Source organism: Lepidochelys kempii, chromosome 10 (assembly GCF_965140285.1).
Source record: "Lepidochelys kempii isolate rLepKem1 chromosome 10, rLepKem1.hap1, whole genome shotgun sequence".
Lineage (NCBI taxonomy): Eukaryota > Metazoa > Chordata > Testudines > Cheloniidae > Lepidochelys > Lepidochelys kempii.
In genome coordinates this window covers 81,741,875-81,767,223 of record NC_136389.1, presented here as the reverse complement: position 1 = coordinate 81,767,223, position 25,349 = coordinate 81,741,875, and the positions used below count along the sequence as shown (strand labels likewise).

The following is a 25,349-nucleotide window of genomic DNA, read 5'->3' as shown; positions in this document are numbered from 1 at the left end:
TGTGCTCCCTCAGATACTTTGTAACATGTTTGGCATGCCCTCTCATATACAATGTATCCAGCATGTCCCCTTATACAATGTTATACTTCCACAGTACCATCTGCAAACTTTATAAGTGTACTCTGTATGCCATGATCTAAATCAGTGGTCCCCAACCTTTCTGTGGGAATAGCACATTCCTATTCCCAAAAGACTGTGGCGGGTGCCAAACACCCCGCTGCCGAAATGCCGCCGAGAAGCGGCAGCGGAAAGAAGAACAGAACCGGACCCAGAACTGATCCCTGCGGAACCCCACTCGTTATGTCCTTCCAGCATGACTGTGAACCACTGATAACTACTCAAAATGTACAGATAGGCAAAGTAAGAAAAATGTTTGAGAATTTTTTGGAGTTTAATTTAAGGATATTTACTTTGTATATTTTGACCTGTGATGTGTTTTAACAGTTATAAAGCTTCAACTTTTTGAATCTCAAAGTCTACTGTCCTTATTGTCTACTCCCTGCCCATGCCCAATTTCCCATACCTGTAACATTTAAAATAGAAAATGCTTAAAACCCAAAATTTTGCATAACCGTGAACATTTAAAATAGATAAAAATTAAAAAAAATGCTTAAAAATAAACATCAATATTAACAACGGATATTAAAAAATATAGCCAACCCTAAATGACTGTAGAAATCCAGCAATAAATTGCTGGGACAATATCAAAAGCCAAATGTTGCTATGGCGCTAACAAGCATGAAATAACTTAAATCAGGTGGTAGTACAACCAACATCAATCCGAGTCCAACCCAAATAAACTGCTACTTAGTTATTGAGAAATCTGGAGTTCTATAGTGACTCGGGGGCAAACGATGGCATGTCCCACACCCAATCATACATGCCGAATGCCCTGAACACAGAACTAGTAAGACCCTCCCCATGGAATATCAGCCATGGAAACCACCATAGCCTATAGGCTGTAGCAGATGGCACTGCATCGCCTGTAAGGGAGTGTTCCGTCTCCAAACACTTTTAGAGCACCCCTAAACACAGTCTGTTTACTCTGCCAGGATTATTATACATTTAAAGGTGGGGACGAAAAAATGAATGATTCTATTTTAAACACAGAGGGCCAGATTTTCAAAGGTATTAAAGGTGCAGATAGGCGTCTAGTGGGAATATCAAAAAGTTAAGTGCCTGACCCGCATTAATTTAAATGAGACTTAGGCATCTAACCTGTTTAGGTGCTTTGACAATCCCCTTAGGTGCCTATCTGCATCTTCAGGCATCTACATACCTTTGAAAAGCTGGCCTTCGGGCAACATGGAGGAGGATCATTGATACAGACTTGGACATGCAGCAACTGGAGAGGATTCCCTTCCACCACAAAAATCTTGCTGCTGACTATAATTTACGTTATTTGTTTACAAAGCATCCCAATTCATTGAGTATGACTTCCAGACAATTAAGAGCTGAGAAAATATGACAGTCAGATTGCCTGTATAATGACATTACTGTCAATTCTGAGTAAAATACATTCCAGGTATGTAAAATTGTCATCATCACCAGGCTATCTAGAAACCTTTGCAAAACAACTTTGCCACTAACCCTTACCCCCAAAAACAGGAATATAGACTGTGGATGGCAGGCTGCACAACTGTTCAATTTCTCATGCTCAGATAGGCTGCCTGTCTTAGCGCTCATTTTCTGCCTGTAAGTTTCTTTGTCACAACGTTGCATGGCTGAAACACACGTCAGGCAAAATAACTTGCTAGAAATGTTTGGAATATCATAGCCATAATACTGCCCGTTCCCATTCTAAATAATATTTTGCAAGGAAATTGTTAAAAACCTGATAATGGTTGATGATGCTTCACATATGTTTTGAATCTTCATAGTCATCACTTCCCAAATTTGGCAGATATGTCTCTGACAGTGAAATTCAGCAGCACCAGCCATATCTTTAAAAAGCCACCAGTGTTGGTTCATTTTCTGCAATCAGAACAGTTGATATGTTTCAAAGCTGCTCATATATCAGGGCCTTCATTTTCAGTAGGTTTCCACTGAAGTGCTTTGAAAATTTGCAGGTGCATCTGTTTCTCCATTGAGAACTTGCATTTATACATCTCAGCTAGCCTTTTTACATACAAAGCAGCCAATATGAGGTTGATTTTTGAAAGTTCAAAAGCCCAGGCCGACTAATAAAAATGAATATTATAGTTTGACACAATTTTTACATTCAGTTACCATGATCATGTGCACAAATCAGATATGTGCACATGCAAACACATAATAAGACAATTAAAGATAATTTACACACACAAATACCCTATTTGCAGGCATAACCATGGTAACTGTGTATATAAATTAGGCATGTAATTTTGCACATTTTTTCATGCTACCCTAGGCTTCTTATATTTTAGATCCTGTGAATCTATTTATTTTCTCACATGAACATCTATTTCCCTATGTAAACAGTATTTTTGGTGCAGTTTGAGCAGCCCACTTAGACTGGTCCCCCAAAAATGCCCACAGAAATTTTTCACGTCTATTTTCATACAAATTAACCAGTTAGACATGCATTTACCTGATTTGCAAGCGCAACTACCTCATAGTAAATACAAATGAGTATTCATGCAACATTTCTGAGGGCAATTTCAGAAGTAGCGTTTGAAACTGCAGCTCTGGTTATTTCCCCTAACTTTGCATGATTTCTAGAACTAAAACTACCAGAAGAACTTTTAAGACTGTATTTTAATAAATTATGAACATCCATTCTTTACATATTTCCATTCTTTTAGTTTTAGACCTTCAGTCCCATAATTAAGGTATAAAGAAGCCAAATATGTATAACAAGAACTGGGAGAGAAGATATTTTAAATATTTCAGTAAAAACAGGAAAATTGTCTGTAATGAAGACATCAGATCAAAATATTATTACAGCTTATTTCCAGAATGTCTAATGTGATATTCATAGACTACAGAGGAAAGGATGGGGAATGTGTTTCATTCAATTCCCTTTTTACTGTTTGGCTTTTAAATATACATAGGATGTTGTAAACACTGAGAATTTTCAAATTCAGAGCAATGCAGCATAAAAGCAGCAAGAATACTTTTGAGTCTCTGAACATTTCCCTAGCTTAGATCCAAACAGACATTGCAGTGTAAAAGTTTGCGTATTAAGTTTCACTCAGAATGCAAACTAAATGCTGAGTAAATGCAGATATTCTGAACAGCTGTTATCTAAAAAGTCTGATCCGGAAACTGATACCATAAACACAAAGGGCTAACTTATCAAAACTTTGTTGCACACATAATAATGACACAATGTGTTTTGCATGCCTAATTAAGCCCAATTTGTAGCTAAGTAAGCAATGAATTTCAAATTGTGATTGTGAAATGCTGGTGTCTTATTTGCATGCTGCATAGGTGAACGCATGCTGTGAATGGTCTATAAAAGGGATTTGACTTGGTCAGTTTCCTAAATTTTGTCATAGCATTTCTTTGAAGAAAAATTAGTCAGACCTTCACTAATACCAATTTAAATTGAAACGGGGGCAAAGGAATTTTGTTGGGGGAAAATCCCAAGTAAAGTACTACATTTATGTTAGGAAATACATATAAAGAGTCAGACCAACTTGTTGATATGTCTCTCTTTTTTGGTTATATGTTCTTTAGGCTTAGCAAGTGACAAAATCCATTTTGAATATTTAAAATTCTGTATTTAACATCCAAAATTCAATTCTGGGTTCTGGTTTTGTGAGGTCTAAAGGGAGAAGATATAATAATATTCCCTCTTTTCATTTTCCAGGGATTGGACCACAGCAGAACTGTACCTGCCATGGATAATGATTTAACAAATAGAGTGAAGGTCTCTGTCTGTTTGGACCTTTCTACAACACATGGCAATGTCAACCTTGGAATTCTTTTAATTTGATAACAAGCCATTGTGAGGCTCTGCTGGGCACAGCCTGGCCACTCCTTGACTCTGACCTGTCACAACAATCTGTGATGGTGCTGATGGGAGAGTTTGGATCCCAGCCATTTGGCCTGTGTGCTGTCATGCCTCGATGATCCATTCTGAGACACTTACTCTTTGGTGTCTTTATGTTCCCTTTGAGGTTCATCATTCAGCAGTAGAACCTGGATCTCCATTGTTCGGAGTGACTCCCAGTTTTACACAGATCTACCACAGTGCTGTCCCAGTTCAGACCAACCTCCCTCACGATCAGTCTTGCATGTCGCAAAACTAGGATACCGAATTAAGGCAAAACAAACTGTCAGCCACTCCTAGGTATTTGCTCCTTCTCAGGCAACAGTTTCAATAATTCCCTTTTACCACGTCCTTTGTAGAAAGCCTGGGTGCTACATGGACCTTGTGTATTTTTGGTAAGTGTCTTGCCTCTGTCACGAGAGCTTCGTACTGGCATCTTTGAAACTGTCAGATGAATACCCCTGTTCAGCAGGCTCAACTGCTGGTTAATACTATTGTTGTTTCAAGGCTTGATTATTTCATATCTTTATTCACAGGCTACAGTACTAACAGGATAGAACTGTCTGCAGCTCTTACTAAGTTGTTTCAGTGCATTGCCCCTGTTTTAAAGGTCTTTCATTGATTTTTTTGCAAGTTTTCTTCTTCCATTACAAAGCCGTCCATATTAGCAATATATTACCTCTTTCATCACGTCCCTACATCTTCACTGAGATCTGAATCTGCTGATTATGTGGGATGCACTGAACACACTACTGAAATAATGGCAGCAAGAGCTTTCAATAGTTTGCTGCATGATGGTTGAATCAGCTTCCAGTTGAATTCCGGAGCCAAGTCCGTCCTAATTTTTAAAACTAAAGACACTTTTGCTTTTTAATTGCAAGACACCCTCTTGGGACTTCTCTTAAGGCCATTACATAAATACATTTTTGTTGTGAAAATTTTATTTTGGCTTTGTAACCCAGATATATGTCAGAGACTGGCTTTTCTCAAAACCACCTATACAGATACACATGACTTTGGTCCAGCTAAAGGGCCCAATCACGCTCATTGAAGAAGATAACAGTTTTACCTTTTTCAGAGTAGCAGCCATGTTAGTCTGTATTCGTAAAAAGAAAAAGGAGTACTTGTGGCACCTTAGAGATTAACCAATTTATTTGAGCATAAGCTTTTGTGAGCTACAGCTCACTTCATCGGATGCATTCACAAAAGGTTATGCTCAAATAAATTGGTTAGTCTCTAAGGTGCCACAAGTACAGTTTTACCTTTGACTAGAACAGTACTACAATTGAGCGCTGCATTAAATTCCTTTGTCTGAAATTACTTACCAAGAGAATCTTTTGGGTATGGATGTTGCAAGACCAACCACTCCAGAATAAAGACTGGCTCTGTATCAAATTTAGTAGCGTACATGCTGTTACCACCTTGCTAACCCAGCAGACTTGTCCTAAGGAAACAGAAGAATAAGAAAATTGAGCTTACAATGGTCTTAGGAAATTCACCCCTGTGCTGAAGTCTAGCAAAAGACTTACATACCACTTAAGCCATGGGGGGGGGGGGGGAAATGTGACATTTACGAGACAACTTTAAAATGCAATACATTTACCTAGAAAAAAAAACCAAGGAGGTAAATCACCTCCTCTTCAATATATTCCTACACAGTAAAAATACATCCCAGATTTTTTCCAGTTTGGGTCACTCAAAGTTACTTCAGTTGTTTTTAAACATTTTTGTACAACACCCAGCACACTGGATACATGCTTTATAAATGTGACCAAATAAAAGAATTGCCCAGCTATGACCTTGTAAACAAAACATTTCTGTGATACTTTTCCCTAGAGCGATGTAGATAGAGCATACGTTACAAATCAAGGTCTTCACACACAGCCTGAATAAATAGGGAGTTCCACAGACATCAGAATCCTTTCCCCAATGGTCACTGTTGCAGTCTTAAACTACCGTTAAGACCTGTGACTGCTCAGAATTAAGTCCTTCCCTCCGGCCTAAAGCTGTCTCTGCGCTAGTACACATGAAACACTTGTGAAACACACAGTTTTATGGTATGCAGGGTGTGGGCACCTTGTAAGACTCCCCATCTTGCTGCCCATTAGATCTTCCCTACCCAGAGTGGAGGGGGAAGTGCACCTAAGAACCCAGCTCTGTTAGGGTCCTCAAACACTTTTATTGTAATACAGCTTAATCAAAGATGTGACCTAGATCTGACTGCTATAGATCTGGCCTATACTGACCAGGAAACACATCTAACCAAGCATTCTTTACCTTTACTGTGGAATCTGAATTATAGTTACATGATTTCGAAAGAGTTGGGACCTATGTCTGCTCCTGATGGAGCCAACAGACAAACTCCCATTAACTTCCGTGAGACCAGGTTGGGGTGCTGGTACATGCTCATTCCTCTCTGGCAACAGCCTACTATATTTATCCCTAGATAATATTTTGCTTCCACCACTAGGACATTAATGTTGCAGACATGCTGGGATCCTGCCTTGTCAGATTCTAACTAGAATGAATGGCTTCCCCTGTATTTATCTCTCAATATGTACTCTCTTCATTATGTTTTTCATTCTTCAGTCCGTTTTTAGCAGCCTCTCAGCTACAGCTTGCACTTTTTTCCATGGATTCCCTTGCTTCAGCTAGAAACTATCTTCATGTTTTAGCACTAGTTAGTCAGGATTTCAGTCTGTCTATGCAAGTCACTCCTCTCTTTGGTTGTTTTCTTCCCAATCACCTGAAAAAGTGGCTGCATTTACTTAATAAATGAGCATACAAATGGGAGAGGACATGTAATATAGTCAATGGAAATAAAACCACGTTCACAAAATATGAAATGCGTGTACGGATGATTAAGTAAAATAAGCTAGTATGCAAATTTATTTGCAAGATTCAATATCATCAAGGGAGACATACTACCTAGTAGAGCAGGAAGTTAAGATTCTTGGGCTCCACTCCCCCGTGTCCCTGGCTTCTGTATGATGTTGGTCAAGTCATTCAACCTCTTGTCCCTCAATATCCTATCCATAAAATGGATGAAATATTACTTCCCTACTCACAGGTCTTGTGAAAATTGTTTACAATGTGATTGCTACAAGAGATGGAGCTTCAAGCAGTTGTCCCTGGCTCAATCGGGTCCTGTTGGGAAAGGATCAGCAAACATCTCTAGAGACATGACTTTTTCCAAAATAGAAGCTGCACTTTGTGAGGTCATCAGTAATGGACATCAGGCTGTCATCACAGAGGCAAGGTTTAAGCCCCAAAGTCTTTGCATCAACCAAAAGGTTGGGTGACAAGAGAGAAAAAATGGCCAACAGGGTAGAAACTATTTAGACAACTGCACTAACCCTACTAACAACTCCTAGAACTAAAATCTAACCGTTGGGGTTTTTTAGAACACTATTTCAGAGGAACCACCATTGCATCCTGACACACTGCCAGAAAGCAGAGAGAGGTGTTTGGGTCTGCATGTTAGAGATAGCTGGAAAACGAGTTTCACAAAAGAGTTGGAAATTATTTTTGCTCTGCAGGCTTCAAGATGGAATTATTTTTCACTTACTGGATTTTTTTTTTGAAAAAAACTTTATTGACCTCCCTCTCATCCAATTATCTTCCTTGAAAAGTGGAAGGGAAAAGAAAAAATAAAAATGAAAGATTCTCTCATTTGGAATTTTATTTTTAAAAAATATAAATTTTGGAAAATATGCATTTTGTGGAAACGTTGGCCTTTTTTGAAAATCTTTTACATATTAAAAAAACCATGAAAATTTTGACCAGCCCTATTCTTCTCCTTTTCATGCCCACAGATAGAGGGGGCGGGGGAAGGGTTGGGGGGACACAGGGTGCATGTGGGCCCCAACAGACACTAAAGTTTCCTGACCCATACATGCACCATGAATGGGATCCACATGGATAGTACTTGAAGAATTGATGTTTCAGTTGATCCTTGCTGGTTATTCTGTGCAAAGAATGTGATTCCAACTGTACCAGTGACAGAGAAGAGATGCAGGATACACAACTTGGTGCAATTAAGGCAGAATCCAAATGTAAGGACAAACACCACTCTGACATGTCGTAGTTTCAGATTAGCATAATAGCTCATCACCACCCTTCTTATAATGGAAGCATGAAGAATTTCAGAGATTTTCTTATGCAAAATCATGACACACTACATTGGAGCTGCATTTCTAGGATCTTTGCTCGAGGACCCACACTCCTGCTCTGACTGAAGTCAATGAGAGTTTTGCCATGGACTTCAGTGGGAGCAGAATCAGTACATGTCTAAGGCTCAGTTAGCTCATGATATATTCTATAAAAGACATAGTTTATAACTGATCCTCCATTTAGAACAGCTCTTTCTCAAAGAAAACCCGCAAAGCCTTTGCTCAGCGTACTAAGCAAGAACAGATATATAAAACCCCTCATTTCCCCATTTTTATCCATACGAGAGAAGAGAGAACAGCTGTAATGTAATATCTTCGCTTCTATCAAAACAAAGACATGAAGAAACCCAAAGTTGGGAAGAGTAAAAATGTTATTAATAGTAAAACTGAAACATGATATCCTTGGAAGGGAATGAATGAAATGGAAGGGGCGGGGTCCTTCTCTACTGGTCTGTACACAAGACTGGCTGTCAGGGGAGAATAATCCCCCCCTAGTGCATGGGTGAATTTATTGTCTGTGTTATGCAAGTGTTCAGGCTAGATATTAGAAATCCCTTCTGCCCTTAAAATCTAAGAATTCCTGAATTAAATCCCAGTCTCTGACACTAACCTACTGTAGGACCTTGAGCTAGTCACTTCCACAAATGATTAAACAAATGGAATTTTACTTACATCTCACTGGTGTGTTGGAAGAGTGAGTTGTGAAGACAAAGTGTTATATATTATTAATGAGAGAGACTGATGCCTTGGTGATACTGTAGTTCAGAAGATTTGATTTTAATCACAGTCCTATTCCAGTATAAACATCTGAAAAAGTCCAGTAACGTTTTGGTGCCAAATTCACATCTGGTGCAAAGGGAACTGTAGCCATGTCTGAGGTTGGCAATTAGATCAAAATGTTACACTATCTCTTCTCCCATCTTTATGGCTTATACTATAAGCAAAAGAGTATTGAACACAGCACAGATTTTATTTAGTGCTGGCCGGAGTCACTTCAGCAGCTGCACTAGTAATTATAATGCTAGCTGTATCCTGTGAATCACATTCCTCATATAGTCCGCTGCCCAAGAACTGTCCTCACTTTTATCTGCACTACTTACAGTGCAGCTAGTGCAGCACAGTAAATGCCTCTCTACAGAAAGTGGTGTTTCTTGTTATTTTGAGGGAAAATAATGATTATACTCTGCTCCTTTAAAGAACCTGCTTTACTAGATCAAGAACTAATCACTATGAAAATTAAGTTGTGGTTCTTCTCTCAAATGAACGGAGCTGGGCAAATATTCCTAAACATTATCCAGATTTTAAATGTTAGTTAACTATTAAAGCTCCTTTTGCTTCTCATGCTAGATCTTCTATGAGACACCATATTCTTATGCCCCTTATGTTTTGGCCTCCTGCAAGAATCTGAGTGATCAAGCTTTAGTAAGACGAATGGTCACAGAAAATGAGTTTTGTCCACTGACTTCAAGACGACTGGGATTGGGCTTTAAAGAGGATCTGTGAATTTTATCTATTTTGTTACTCATTTGCCAAGCTTTTAAGTCTCTCTGAAGTTCTTCAGTCTTCTTTAGTAAGAGTTAAATAATTCACAAAAAGCAGTCTTCCTCTAGAAACTTACTTTGATATAATCATCAAATTATTACCTTACTGTTTCACCACATTTCCCAGATTAATGACAAATATATGATCAATTCTTGGTTTGGAATCTTGGTATAGCCCCTTCTTAATCTTTGGTCATGTTGAAAATGGTCTATTTTTTTGTCTCTCTCAGACCATTATTTTATTCTACCATCTCATGACTTGGGAGTTTATGCAATAACTTTTGAGAACTTTATCAAAGGCTTTTTGAGATTCCAATGAAATCACACAGTTTTCCTTTTTCCACTCGGTTGAGGACACACTCATAGACTTCTGGTAGATTAGAGAGGCACAATTTGATATATGTTTAATCTCAAATCTTTTACCTATGTCAGATACACAATTCATTACTGCCTTTTGGTTTTGAAGGAAATGCAGTTCTCCAAGCAGCTTTTAGCAATTTCCTCTGCTGAGCTGTAAGGATTTTACTCAATGTGAGGGAGGAGTTTTATTTACACAGATACTAGACCAAATTCTGCCCTCAGTTACACTGGCATCAGTGAGTTACTCAAGATTTACACTGGTTTAACCGAACCCAGTTTGGCTGTGTGTTTAATTGTTACACGTTTTTACACAGAATAAACATTTTCTTTCTAAAAGGTCTCAGCACAACAGGAATACAAATGGATTCGTAATTCTTTTAAACTGTAAATATCCCCCTGCCCTTCCAGTGGGGCTGGAACATTTTTAATAGTGAGAGTGCTGAAAGCCAGCCCCCTTACCCCTGCCCACTCCCCCCACCCCACCCCTGCCCAGCGAGGCTGGCGGCCACTGCAGCACCCCCCGCATCTCTGGTTTCCGTGCCCATGTGCCCTTCTGGGACCCGACACACAACAACATTGGGCAGAGGACTCTGAAGAATGAAACTGACCCATCTATTTTCTTTGCCCAGGCTGAATCAAATGTCAAATAAATGGTGAAAATTAGATTACAAAAAGTCACACAGTCTCCATCACTTTAAATCTTTATACCAAGCCCAAATAACTTCCTAAAAGATATGCTATAGTTCAGAGGACAGGTTACTTACATTATACCATAACAAGTTCTTTGAGATGTGTCCTGCTACGGTTGTTCTACTTGAGGTGAGCATGTGCCCCATGTGCATGCAATTGGACATTTTTATCACCAATGCTCGTTCGGTCCACGAATGCGCCCTCAGCCATTCTCATGACCCATGCTGAGAATATAGAAGACTGTGATGGATGGGCCACACTCAGTTCTTTCTCCACTGCAAAGCCACAAGGGAGATGAGGCTCTGAAGCAGAGGGGAAAGGGAACGGATAGTGGAACACATCTCAAAGAACTCATTACCGTACAAGGTATCTAACCTCTCCTTCGCGTGGTGTCCCTATTGGTGCTCCACTTGAGGTGACTCCCAAGCGGTATCCCCTGAAGGAGGTGGGAGTCTGGAACTTGATTTAGGGCTGACTATTAAACTGCAGAGCCAAAAGCAGCATCTGCCTGAGAAACATCAACTACAGAATAGTGGTCTTGAGAAAGTGTGGACCGAAGCTCATGTAGCACCCTTGCAAATCTCTACAATAGGAATGTCCCTCAGCAAAGCAGTGGACATGGACTGAGATCTGGTAAAAACTGTACCAGAACTATCAACCTAGGTCAGCATAGTATGTTAGTGGCTGTATAGCAAGAGAGGATAGAGACGGAAACCCAGCTGGATAGTCTTTGTATGGACATTGGCACTTCTTTAGCTCGGTCCACAATACAAACAGTCTGAGAGAAGCTCGAAAAAGGTCTGGCCCTGTCCAAATAATATGCCAGCACCCTCCTAACAGTTGGCAGCGGCAAAAACATCTATCTTCAGAAATTCCCAGGTAAGAAACATCTGAGTATTGATTTGTTTAGTTTCCACTCATTATCTTAAGTGAAGAGTATTCGGAGGTCAGCCGCCACGGTGTTTTGGAGGCTGCATAGATAAAATATGCACCAGTTCCATAACTTTATGGCCTCTGCAAAGAGAAAAGGAAATCTGGATTGGTCTTGTATCACAAGAGAAAGTGCCGTCAGGCATACGTTAAAGCTCTGATTTCCAGAATGGTGCTGTATAAGATAGATAGGGAATTCAACTTCAGAAGTATACTGAGGAGGGAAGTGTTGGAAACTATTGTTACAGCGGGAGGGGAAGAGTTGAATGGAACCCCTGAACACACCTTGTCTGGATTCTGCCACCAGTTGAGAGAGAGAACAGTACACAACAGGGAATAGAGAATAACTTTACACTGTCTTGCTGGGAGTATAAACTGTCCAGAACCAAGTATGGAAGCAACGCATATGTAGAGAATTATGTAGTGCAACAAAGTACATGCTGCTTTGTGCCCAAGGAGTTGCATACACAATCTGGCAATGACCTGATGGCCCAACTGAATTTGTGCAATTAAGTGTGAGGAGTGAAGAATCTGTCCTCTGATCTATCATGTGGCATTGAGAGTGGGCCCTACGAACTCTACCCTTTGCACAGGTAAGAGGCAGGGACTTCATGGTGTTGAGCTGAGGACCAAGCCTGTTAAATAGAGCTACAGCCAAGGTTATAGCAGTTCTGTTTCTGACCTTGGTATAGGAATGCCCCTTGAGAAGCCAATCATTAAGATAAGGGAAGACAATTACCCACCAATGGTGAAGCTGTGCAGTGCTTATTACAGTAACTTTTGTGAACACTTTGAGGGTGGTAGACAGTCCGAAGGGAAGGACTTGATATTGGTCATGGTCCTGACCTACCACAAAGTGTAAGAGCATACTGATATGAAAGTATGCCTCTCGAAGGTTGAGGGTCACTAAGCAGTTCCCCAAATCCAAGAGTGGAATGATAGCTCTAAGTGTCACCATCTTGAATCTCTGTATCTTGACAAAGGTTTAAGTGGTTCTGGTCTTTATCATGTGGGGATACCTTTCAATGCTGTTGCCTACTATGTACATTCACGGTATCCATGACCAAGGAATTAGGGGCAGGACAAAAAACTAAAACTTCCAAACCCCTAGTAGGACATAATATATTTTATCTGCTCTTTTAGCTGTCAGGAGTGGGGAGCAGTAGCAGGACTCTGCCAGATCATTTTGGCAGGTTCTAAGAGCGCCTCATTTATAAGCAAGATCACCCATGCTGACGATGGTGTAAGTACAGTATCAGACAATTTATGCTGGTCTCCTGAACTACTTCTAATGGAATCTTGAGAGCATCTGCCACTCTTTTCATCAACTCCTGAAATGGCTTGAAGTTGTTCATATGAGTTGGTGGGGGCATGACAGCCTCATCTGGGGAAGATGAGGCTATATCAGTCTGTGGAGTTGTCCCCTCATCAGCTCTCCTTTCTTGTTTTTCAAATGTCCCCTCCTGTAGAGAAGAATGATATGGTGGAACAGAGAGAACTGGAGTGGGCTGTCTGGTACAGTCCACATGAGTAGCTGATACCCTAAAAAACTCATCGGCAGGCAGCTGAGTATGCCCACGAGGGAGGACTGTAGGGGAATGGGGGAGGCAGCCAGTACTAGTCACGCCAGGGAGGATGATTGCCAGGTAGTGGTAGTAAAACTCTGGAAGTGTCCTTTGATGTTCCAGGTACTTCATAATCAAAAGGTCGGTTTTCAGTCAGCATAGCCCTGTACTGAGTTTAGAGGGAGTCTGAAGAACTTTCTTCTTTGTGTTCCAACAGAGCACCCAAAGGAGGAGTATCTGGCTGTATGTCTGACCAAATCACTTCTGAGGCAGGCAATAACTCAGGTTTTGGTACTAGGAGTCCTGAACTCAGCAAAGACGACTCAGGTTCATTGGAGACAAATAGGTCCTGTGGGAATGTGCACAGGCATTTGACGAATCATAGACACTGAAGCCTGCGGTACCAAGGGATGATCTGCCTCTTGCCGTACTGATGGTCTCAGTACTGAAGAGGCAGCAGCAGATGAGGGTGGTACCAAGTGTTTCAGAAGTACCTCATTCAGGATTCAATGGTACCAAGGGCTTCAGCACTGTGTGACTTTGATGAAGGCTTTCACTTGGAGAAAACCTCAATACCAAGGCTCTGCAGAAACCTTTAAGGGGCATGGGGTCTCCAGTACAGCAGGCCTCTTAAAAATATGGTGTCTCTGACAAGATCAGCATGAGACTTTCCTCATTTCACTTGAAAGTCTGTCTCTCAAAGACCTAGAAGGCAAATGAGCTGCAGACACTGATAAAGTGATATGGTCATTCAGAGGCTGATGTCCCAGGTGGGGCTCTGGGCCTGGATCTGAAGCTGGACAAAGTGAGCACTCCATCACAAAAACCTGAAGTTTTATCTCCCTGTACCTTCTGGAGTGACTCTTGAAGCTTGCACAGGTCTTGCACTTCAAATGGATGTGCACATCCCCGAGGCAGTGGATACAATGCTAGTGGCCATCACTAACTGGAAAGGATTCCCAGCAAGTGCAGCAGTGTTTGAAGCCTGGTCACTTAGAGATGCCCAAAGGAAAAGCAGGCTTCTCTAGAGACAGCTCCTCTGTATGGAGGTGAGGGTGCATGAGAGGCAAAGCCTTAGCCAAAAGGAGATAGATCCTCAAAAACTAAAGTAAACACTTACTACACAAACTATAAAGGATAAAAGTAAAATAAATTTAAAATTAAGTACTGAAGACTAGCTAAGATGAATAGCTATGCAGGCAAGCACTACAAAATGCTCTGTCTCAGGGAGAGGTGGTTGAGAAGGAATTTAGGGCAGTCCATCTGTCACAGCCCTATATATCCATCACAGCCTTATATATCCTCTGTATGGAACATCAAGGCGGCTAGGGCATATGCCCAGACCAAATGAGCACTCCTGCTGAAATATCTCTGATTGAAGGTACATGAGTTGCATGCACACCTCAAGTGGAGAGTCCCTAGGGACACTGCTTGAGGAAGAAAGTTATGGTCTTGATGCAGAAACTACCAGAGAGGTTGCACGGCTTGGGTTGCGCAGATCAGACCGGAAGATTGCAGTAGTCCCTAATAATCTATTACTATTAAGTTTTTCTCATCTAATCTTACCAATAAAAAAGGAATTACGTAAATATTTTAACCTTACGACATATATAAATCTGAGACACGCACAAGGTGGGCGAGGTAATATTTTTTGAGTAACTTCTGTTGCTGGCAGGGACAAGCTTCCAAGCTTCACAGAGCTCTTCCTCAAGTCTGGAGAAGGTAACCTCAGTGTCAGCTAAATACAAAGTGGGACAGATTGTTAAGCAGGGGTTGACACATGGTATACCACTTAAAATGAAATGGGCACTTAATACTTTTGCAGTAGGACAAAGGAAGGTTAGTAGACAGCAGAGTGTGTTATAAATTGTAATGAAAAGCGGTGTCTCTAAGTCCATGATTTTTAGTGTCCAGCAGAGTTATGAATTTAAGTTCCCAGCTCGCCTTTTGAAGCTGTTGTGTAGGCTTCAGGACAAGGACTGAGAAGTCAGATATGGAGTTAGTTTTGTGAAAAGTGTTCATCCATGGGGGAACAGGGTGTTTTAATATTTAATCATTTTTCTATATGAGTTCATTTAAGGGCACAGTTTTTGTTGGGGGCACTTGATGCACTGGCTGAGGTATACCACATGTTGTCATAGGAATGTGTAAGACCTATGGATCTTTGAAAAAGATATGTTTGGGGGAGTATCAATCATCACAGCAGTGGAAATAGGTCTGCAGATTCGATATCTGTTGTTCTGGCAGGGTCTGGTGCTGCTCTGAATTTAAATATAGCAGTTAAACTACTTCCTACCATTTCACCATTGCGATCTTTAATGTTTTATACAAAAACAGGTGGATCCTGGGGAGTGACAACTTAATAAGAGAGGGACTACCGGTAGAGCAATGGTATGAATAATCAGAGACTAGCTACAAAAATATATGCTTTATGTGGTAAAAGCTAGGACTCTTGCTATTGGCTAACCAAGAAGCTATTTAATTATTTGTTAATCTTAGTATGGAAATGTGTTTATAGTCATTACATGAATTATCCGTGATCACTGCTACAGAAAAAACACTCATCTGTGATCACTTCAGAACAAAGTCGCCTGGATATTTGCCATCTGATAGTTAAGATGGGCTTGACTGCCAAAGGGACTTCAAAGTATAAACCTAATGAATACTCTTAGAATTTTGCACACAAAAAAAGCACAATATATCTTACAGATTTTACTTAGCAGATGCAACACATACTAGAATGTATTTAGAATAATCAGCTTCTGCAGGAAAGACTGCCATATATTTAAATATATAAAAATGAAACCTCAGGCTTAGCTTAAAAACTGATACACAGGTTATGAGGATTTATAAGATATTAGTCAATTGCTTTGGCAGATTGGAAAAAAATGGGTGGTATTAATTGATTCTTTCCCTTGTTGTCCTGAAGTTATATATTTCCTGAGCACCCATTCATGTTTGATATTGTACAAATGAAAAGACAAGGTCCAGTGTACGCTAAAACCCACTTAGTCTCTTGCCACAGAAATCAATTCACTCACGCCATGTACTGTGGCCAAAAGTAGCATAAGTTGTGCACTAGACAAGTAATGAGAGCAGTATGAAATTCTGAGAAGTTAGTACGTAAAATTACACTATAGTTTTATGCCTTCTACATACTGTGTGTCCAGACCAGCATGAATGAGAAATAGTTAACAGAAAAGAGGGCTTTTCTCTTGGCCAGAGGCCGAGATACTATTATGTAAGGCATGCCAAACAGCATTCAAACACTGGAGTCAAGGTATATTCCTTACTTCTGGTTTGACATGGTATAAAGAAAGCACTCACACTCCACAGAGCCCAGCACAGTGCTCATATCCCAAAGAAAAATGAATGTTAACCCACACAGCTGAACATTCATTAGGTGGAGGCATAGGTACCCAAACACCATCATAATACATTGCACTTATAAATGCATGCTCACAAGTGTTACCAGATTTGCCCATTACTTTGGGGTACACTCATTTATTATGGTTACTCTTCTGAGGGGGGGCACTTCTGTAATTCTATCAATATACTGCTTGTCACTTGCATTCTCATATGGAGCTCTACTCCTCCCTTCTGCAAGTTCCCTCCCAATGCAGCTATCCTGCAGGACCTAGGTTCTCCAAGCTCCAGAATCAGGCAAACACACACACATTGACAGAGAGCATCCAAGAGGACCAAGTTAATCAGCACTCCCAAGCTGACCCCTTATACGCCCCTGGACTCAGCAGGCTGGGTCAAGCAGCACTTCCAAACTGCCACCTTCATATGCCCCAGGTTCAGCATGTCCCTATCCCCACTTTCACGTTACAATTGTCCTGGTAGTAACCCACTTGATGAGCAAACCCCAGAGGATTTGTGGGAGCTGCAGGGATCTTTAGCTTAGGTATGAGGAGCATTGCTGCAGAGGGGGGGGGGGGGCAACCAGCTTAACCATGAAAGTTATTTATTGCTAGGTAATAACTATACATGAGGAGCCAAACAAACAAAACAGTTATAATATTAAATCTAACTTAAATCTGATTATAAAAGTCAGGTTTAGACAACTATAACTGATCACACAAGTCAGGGTCAGAAGGCTATACCGAGAGAGAGAGCTGGGTTCTCACCACTCCGTGAAGCTTGAATCCACTGGGGGTCCCAGGAGGTGGTGGTGGTGGTAGCTGAGTGTCCCAAGTGGTGGAGACTGGCAGAGCCCCCAGCACGATCAGTCAAGAGAAGATAAGTCCCAGTGGAACGGATGCAGATTTTGGATCCAGGCATCAGAGAACTTACTTGAGAATGGGTAGAAATTTTGTAGGGAAAGAACAATGGTTCAAGGGAGAACACTAGATTTGTTTATGGGTAAACTTTTGGCTCAAGGGAATATACCAAAGTTGTTTTGTTCAGGCTAGACAATAGGAACTGATCATTCCTGGCTATGGGCAGTGTTCCTACAAGGGAGCTCACAATGCAATTAGGCAGCTTCACTATTTTGGATACCAATAAAGGATATATTACTAGAATTGGTCTGATAACTGATCTGGGGGTGTGCAGGCATGGGTTCTTTACCATCTGGAGCAGAGATTCCCTATCATGCAGTGCTTTCCTGGTCCCAGAGTTCAGTGTGGGTCTTGCCTTGGAATCTCTGTTCTCCATTCTGTATGCTAATGGGGATGCCTCCCTGTTCCATCTTTGATGCAAATGAGGCTAAGAACATAAGAATGGCCATACTGGGTCAGACCAAAGGTCCATCCAACCCAGTATCCTGTCTACCAACAGTGGCCAATGCCAGGTGCCCCAGAGGGAGTGAACCTAGCAGGTAATCTCTCTCCTGCCATCCATCTCCATCCTGTGACAAACAGAGGCTAGGGACACCATTCCTTACCCCATCCTGGCTAATAGCCATTAATGGACTTAACCTCCATAAATGTATCCAGTTCTCTTTTAAACCCTGTTATAGTCCTAGCCTTCACAACCTCCTCAGGAAAGGAGTTCCAAAGGTTGACTGTGCACTGTGTGAAAAACTTCCTTTTATTTGTTTTAAACCTGCTACCCATTAAGTTCATTTGGTGGCCCCTAGTTCTTATATTATGGGAACAAGTAAATAACTTTTTCCTTATTCACTTTCTCCACACCACTCATGATTTTATATACCTCTATCATATCCCCCCACCCTTAGTTTCCTCTTTTCCAAGCTGAAAAGTCCTAGCCTCTAATCTCTCCTCCTATGGGACCCGTTCCAAACCCCTAATCATTTTAGTTGCCCTTTTCTGAGCCTTTTCTAATGCCAGTATATCCTTTTTGAGATGAGGGGACCACATCTGTACGCAGTATTCAAGATATGGGCGTATCATGGATTTATATAAGGGCAATAAGATACTCTTGTCTTATTTTCTATCCCTTTTTTAATGATTCCTAACATAGTTTGCTTTTTTGACTGCCGCTGCACACTTCGTTGTCATCTTCAGAGAACTATCCACGATGACTCCAAGATCTTTCTCCTGATTATTCGTAGCTAAATTAGCCCCCATCATATTGTATGTATACTTGGGGTTATTATTTCCAATGTTCTTTACTTTACATTTATCCACATTCAATTTCATTTGCCATTTTGTTGCCCAATCACTTAGTTTTGTGAGATCTTTTTGAAGTTCTTCACAGTCTCCTTTGGTCTTAACGATCTTGAGCAGTTTAGGATCGTCTGCAAATTTTGCCACCTCACTGTTTATCCCTTGCTCCAGATCATTTATGAATAAGTTGAATAGGATTGGTCCTAGGACTGACCACCTTGGGGAACACAACTCTCCATTCTGATAATTTACCACTTATTCCTACCCTTTGTTCCCTCTCTTTTAACCAGTTCTCAATCCATGAAAGGCTCTTCCCTCTTTTTCCATGACAACTTAATTTACATAAGAGCCTGTGGTGAGGGACCTTGTGAAAGGCTTTCTGGAAATCTAAGCACACTATGTCCACTGGATTCCCCCTTGTCCACGTTTGCTGACCTCTTCAAAGAGCTCTAATAGATTAGTAAGACATGATTTCCCTTTACAGAAACCATGTTGACTTTTGCCCAACAACTTATGTTCTTCTATGTGTCTGACGATTTTATTCTTTACTATTGTTTCAACTAATTTGCCCGGTACTGATGTTAGACTTACCGGTCTGTAATTGCCAGGATCACCTCTACGTTTCCTTAATCCTGTCACCCTTGACCAGAGGGGTTTAGGTATGTCTTTCACTGCCTTTTCATTGCTTTTTGTCCTTCTTCTGATTGGCTTTGGTTCAAGCAGAGGCGGGGGGGAGGAGGAAGTCTTTCGTGAGTCAGACAGGCTGAATGTTGGGCCCTGGTTTCCTCAAGAACACAAAGCTGATAGGTAACACAAGGGCCAACACCATAAGGCACTACACTGCATATAGGCATGTACATATTCAAATGCACACATTTTACCAAAAACAATGCCAAAGATGAAAATGATGATCTGGTCCACATCTATGCTATGAGCTAAGACAGTGATACTCAGACCTCAGTGGTTCAGGAGCCAAATTAGCAAAACCTGGATTTGTGCTGGAAATGGCCCACCTAATGATCACTTTAGATAAGCTATTACCAGCAGGACAGTGGGGTGGGAGGAGGTATTGTTTCATATTCTCTGTGTATATATAAAGTCTGCTGCAGTTTCCACGGTATGCATCCGATGAAGTGAGCTGTAGCTCACGAAAGCTTATGCTCAAATAAATTGATTAGTCTCTAAGGTGCCACAAGTACTCCTTTTCTTTTTGCGAATACAGACTAACACGGCTGCTACTCTGAAACCTAACATTACCCAAGAGCCACAATAGTGTGAATTCATTGTTTCATTTACTAATATACACACACACACACACAATTCTCAAAGCAAAATGATTAAGTATTATCAGCAACTACAATTAGTTAACATAGTAAAATCATCCTGATTGGTTAACAATTAAATCAGTGTTTTTTAATATCATGTGCTGCTAAGAGCCACAGGAGACACATTAAAGAGTCACTTGTGGCTCATGAGCCTCAGTCTGAGTATCACTGAGTTAGCACAAGCATAAATAGCATTGTAGCAATGGTAGCACAGCTTAGCCATGCCAAATACGTACCTACCTTGTAGTGCACCATTTTCGCAGGAAACACTTCTGATCACCATCAACGAGCGACACTCCAAATAGCAGTTACTGAGCTACCTCCTCTCATTAAAGAGAAATACCACTTATGATGTTACATTTAATAATAATACCTGGCATTTATAAGCAGCCTTCCATCCAAGGATCTCAAAGTGCTTTGTATACATTACTCTCCTCTCATGTAGATTTCCCCCATTTCACAAAGGGGGAAAACTGAGACACACAGAAGTTGACTCTCCCAAGAGCACACAGAGAGCCTGTGGCAGAATCAAGAATAGACGTGACATAGGGCCATACTTCCTGCCGCTCCTGTATATATACACTTACACTCAAACTTTAAATCAGAGATTGCTCATTTCTTGACTCTGATGGATTTGGATTTCATTTTTTCCCTTTATTGTCAGAACCTCTTTCCATGGACTGCTCTGGAAGTTGTTTCCTGACCTGATGATTTCCTGTTCAATTAGGGTTAAATTGTGCTTCAGTTGAAGTGTTTTACTATTAAAAAGGCAACACAATTGAGCCTTAATTATTTAAGTGAACTAATCAAGGCCATACTATTTTAAATGGTTTTACTTTGGTTTCTTCTTCTGTTTTAAAACTAATAAAAACCTTTCAGTGACCATACTGAGGCATGACATAAAAATTCAGCTTCTGTTTACAAAGCTAGATCTTCCACTACTGTTATATGAAATGCATTAAAAATTGTAAAAGTGTGCTTTCTTTCAGGTTTGGGCCCTTGGTCTGTGCTGGGAGAAACTGTCAAAAATTAAACTATGTGCTCTGCTTTTCAAAATGTATGAAATCCTTGTAATAAGAGGAAGGGTGGAAGAAAAAAAAACAAAACCCTCAAGGAATTTCATTTGTTTCTCACTGAATTTGTGTGTGATCACACTTACATAGCAGTTAATTTTTTTTGTTGATTTTAAAGATATGAAACAACTTTATTCAAATGTACAGAAAGGAAGTTTGTACTTATATGATTTTATCATCTGGAACTAATAATAAATACCTACCTTATGAAGCACTTTTCATCATAGCTTTTGTCAAAGTGCTAGGTAATAGGAAAATATATTTACACTCCTTTAAAAAATATGTATATGGCACAGCTCTAATTAAGGTTGTAAAATATTTTATTTCCATGAGCAACTCTGCTTTACAAGGCTTATAACTTAGTGATCAAAATTCATTGCAGGACAAAACTTTGCGCAAAATTCCGAGACTAAGAGACAGTTTTGTTCACAAAATCTGAAGGGGATATTTGGCCACTTTTAAAATAAAATTCAATTTATGTATCCTTCTTCATCCAATAAACCTAAAATCCTTTACAAACATTAACTTCTTAAAACAATGTACATAACTTCAGTCATTACGGAAACTATGCCGTAGAAAGGTAAATAAAATGACTTTTCCAAGGTCAGATCAAGTCATAAAACACAACAAGAAAAAAAATCAGGAGTAGAGGCTCTTAGTCTTGGGATACAATCATTACATAAACTCTAGAAAGAGGGAAAAATAATTCTGACCACATCAAGACAATTAACAATGAATTTGTTTTGCTTCTTTTAAGTTTATGCTTCAAACATGTGGCCTTCCCCCAGATCTTTTTCAGGTCAATCTAGTTAAATACACATTATTCCAGAGCCTATGAAGCTCAGGAATAAAAACAACCCCCTCAGCTTTGATGAAAGACTAGTCCCTTCCCAACTGGAGGAAAACTGCAACAGTTAGGAGAGCTAAGCAACTCATTTAAGAGATTATCAATGCACCTCCAAAAGTCACTATGTGGTGGTTATTCAGACCATCCTTGTCCTGGAGCTCAGCACACTTTTGCTTTGATCAACACAAAATGATCTGGAAGCTACAAAAATTGAGGCTGAAATAGCCTTCAGCCAGCCTACAGATGGCAACACCACTAGACTGCCATTTTTGTTGGTGCTGCACTTTTAAAACTTGTCCATGGGCTGTTATAACCCTCTCAATAGGGCTTCTTCCTACCTTTTTATTGGGGGGGGGAAGAAGAGTGGGAGGAGTAGCTAAACAAGAGTCTGCTGATGCTTCAATTCTCAATGAATGATAAAATGTGCTTAACCAAGGGGCAAACTGTAATCCCACCAGCTGATTGAGGCATGAAGTGCCAGACTGAGTCCTGCACACTGATCCCAGTGAAAATGGCCCATCCGTGACAAATCCATTCATACGCAGAGGCAAGAGAATGTGGGGTTTCACCATGAGCTAAATACCAGTGGAGCCAATATTTGACGCAGACAGTTAGCCTTGCCAACACATATTTGGCACCTCATTTCAGAAATCTTGCCTGGCAAAAGGTAAAGAAATACCTTATTGGTACCCTAGGACCTCCTCCACCTCTTAATCTGACAACAGGACATACTACAATCAAGAAAGCATTCTGATATAAGACTGCAAGGTCTTCCTTGTGACAATCCTTCATTTGTAAGACTAGACTACAGAAGTGTCTCCACAGTGACCCAGAGCCATCTAAAGAGAACACTGCCCCTTTTAGGATTTGTTTGATTTACAAACAATCAGTCTCTGACACTTCAGTCATGAAATGCTGCCTTCAGAACTAGCAGCTTCTGTAGCTTGCACAGACAAGAGCTCCCATCCAGGTGGGTGTATGTGGGAGCCACATCTCTTAACTATAATACCTTCATGTTTAGCAGGTACTCCTGCCTTGGCTCACTGTGTGGGGTGGCATGGAGAAAGCTGGGGCAGCAGGGATGAGAGAGAAATGAGAGGGTACAATAAGAGGCACCTTGGGCAGCATGAGGATGGGCTGGGCAGCCTATCTAAAGCTGAGGTAGCAGCTCAGCCCCAGTGTAGACACATGCACCCCCTCCGGCTAGGGGAAACACAGAAAAACGCCCTTCTATGTCTCTCATAGCACCAAGACTGTGCTCCTCTGCACAGCTCCCCACCAAGCTAGGGTGATAGAGAGCTGAGCCTGAACATGCTGGGGCTGCAGGGATACATCCAGTGAGTAGCGCCCCCTCCATGCACCATTCCCTGCAGGCCTCCATACCCAACCCCCTTCTGACAGGGCGTGGCCTGCGCCATACCCCACCCCTCTCTTTCCAGCTCTGGGCATCCTTCCACACACACCCTGAGCCCCAGCCCCCACACTGTCAGTCCCCCTCCATACAACCCGAGCCCCAGCCCCCACACCCTCAAACCACATCCCCCCCAAACCCCTACAACCCCCCATGCCCTCAGTCTCCCTCCACACCCCGAGCCCCCACATCCTCAGTCCCTCCACACCCAAGCCCCAGCCCCCCAACCCTCAGTCCCCCTCCACACCCCGAGCCCCCACATCCTCAGTCCCTCCACACCCCGAGCCCCAACCCCCACACGCCCCCGAGCCCCAGTCCCCCCAAATCCCCACAGCTCCCCTCCACACGCCCCCGAGCCCCACCCCCCCCAAATCCCCACAGCTCCCCTCCACACGCCCCCGAGCCCCAGCCCCCCCAAATCCCCACATGCCCCCGAGCCCCAGCCCCCCCAAATCCCCACATGCCCCCGAGCCCCAGCCCCCCCAAATCCCCACATGCCCCCGAGCCCCAGCCCCCCCCAAATCCCCACAGCTCCCCTCCACACGCCCCCGAGCCCCAGCCCCCCCAATCCCCACAGCTCCCCTCCACACGCCCCCGAGCCCCAGCCCCCCCAATCCCCACAGCTCCCCTCCACACGCCCCCGAGCCCCAGCCCCCCCAATCCCCACAGCTCCCCTCCACACGCCCCCGAGCCCCAGCCCCCCCAATCCCCACAGCTCCCCTCCACACGCCCCCGAGCCCCAGCCCCCCCAATCCCCACAGCTCCCCTCCACACGCCCCCGAGCCCCAGCCCCCCCAAATCCCCACAGCTCCCCTCCACACGCCCCCGAGCCCCAGCCCCCCCAATCCCCACAGCTCCCCTCCACACGCCCCCGAGCCCCAGCCCCCCCAAATCCCCACAGCTCCCCTCCACACGCCCCCGAGCCCCAGCCCCCCCAAATCCCCACAGCTCCCCTCCACACGCCCCCGAGCCCCAGCCCCCCCAAATCCCCACAGCTCCCCTCCACACGCCCCCGAGCCCCAGCCCCCCCAAATCCCCACAGCTCCCCTCCACACGCCCCCGAGCCCCAGCCCCCCCAAATCCCCACAGCTCCCCTCCACACGCCCCCGAGCCCCAGCCCCCCCAAATCCCCACAGCTCCCCTCCACACGCCCCCGAGCCCCAGCCCCCCCAAATCCCCACAGCTCCCCTCCACACGCCCCCGAGCCCCAACCCCCCCAAATCCCCACAGCTCCCCTCCACACGCCCCCGAGCCCCAGTCCCCCCCAAATCCCCACAGCTCCCCTCCACACGCCCCCGAGCCCCAACCCCCCCAAATCCCCACAGCTCCCCCATACCCTCAGTCCCCCTCCACACACCCGAGCCACAGCCCCCCAAACCCCCTGACCTCGCCCACACCCCCCTACAGCCCCCCACACGTGCCCTAACCGCAGAACCCCCGCCCCCCCCCCAACCCTCGGCCCCGCGCGCCGTTGTCCCTCAGCCGCCCGCCCCTTCCAAGCGCCTCCCCACCCCGTCGCGCCCACTTCTCCCCCCAGCCCCCTCCCCTCGGCGGCCCGCGCGCCATTTCTCTCACCGCCACCCGCCGCGCCTCAGGGCCCCGCTCCGCACCCCTCCCCCCCCCGGCCCCCAGCTCCGCGCCTCCTCCCCCCCCCGGCCCCCACAGCACCTCCCCCAGGCCCGGGGGGGGGGGAGCGCTGCGCACCCCGGAGCCGCCGCCGCTCCTTCCCCATCAGCCACCAGCACCGACTGCTCCTTCGCTCGGACTCGGGCTGTCCCCGGCCGGCTCCGCCGCTCCCCTATTGGCTCCCGCCGCCCCTTGCCCGCCCCATTGGCTCCGGCAGCCAGCTGCGGCGTCGCGGTTGGCCGATCCAGGTGTCAATC

At 43.2% G+C, this 25,349-nt stretch overlaps 1 protein-coding gene across 19 annotated transcripts in view; it reads right to left on the bottom strand.

Annotated features, from left to right (window-relative positions):
• NOX5 (NADPH oxidase 5) overlaps positions 1-25,252 on the bottom strand; it is a 107,112-nt gene extending 81,860 nt beyond the window's left edge. For 7 of the 19 annotated variants that reach the window (XM_078854683.1, XM_073304465.2, XM_078854686.1 and 4 more), the window contains exons 1-5: positions 17,368-17,451; positions 14,864-14,972; positions 5,302-5,420; positions 4,076-4,231; positions 1,835-1,974 (exon numbers count right to left, since the gene is read on the bottom strand). Coding sequence is in view for 11 of the 19 variants with exons in the window: in XM_073304461.2 (XP_073160562.1) it covers positions 1,835-1,971 (137 nt within the window). In the remaining 8 variants the exon portion in view is untranslated. Of the gene's footprint in view, positions 1-1,834; positions 1,975-4,075; positions 4,232-5,301; positions 5,421-6,904; positions 7,536-14,863; positions 14,973-17,343; positions 17,533-19,401; positions 23,508-25,170 lie in introns of those variants that run through there. The other 12 variants (XR_013636457.1, XM_073304451.2, XM_073304457.2 and 9 more) reach the window with 10 other exon arrangements.
• Between the last annotated feature and the right edge of the window lie 97 nt (positions 25,253-25,349).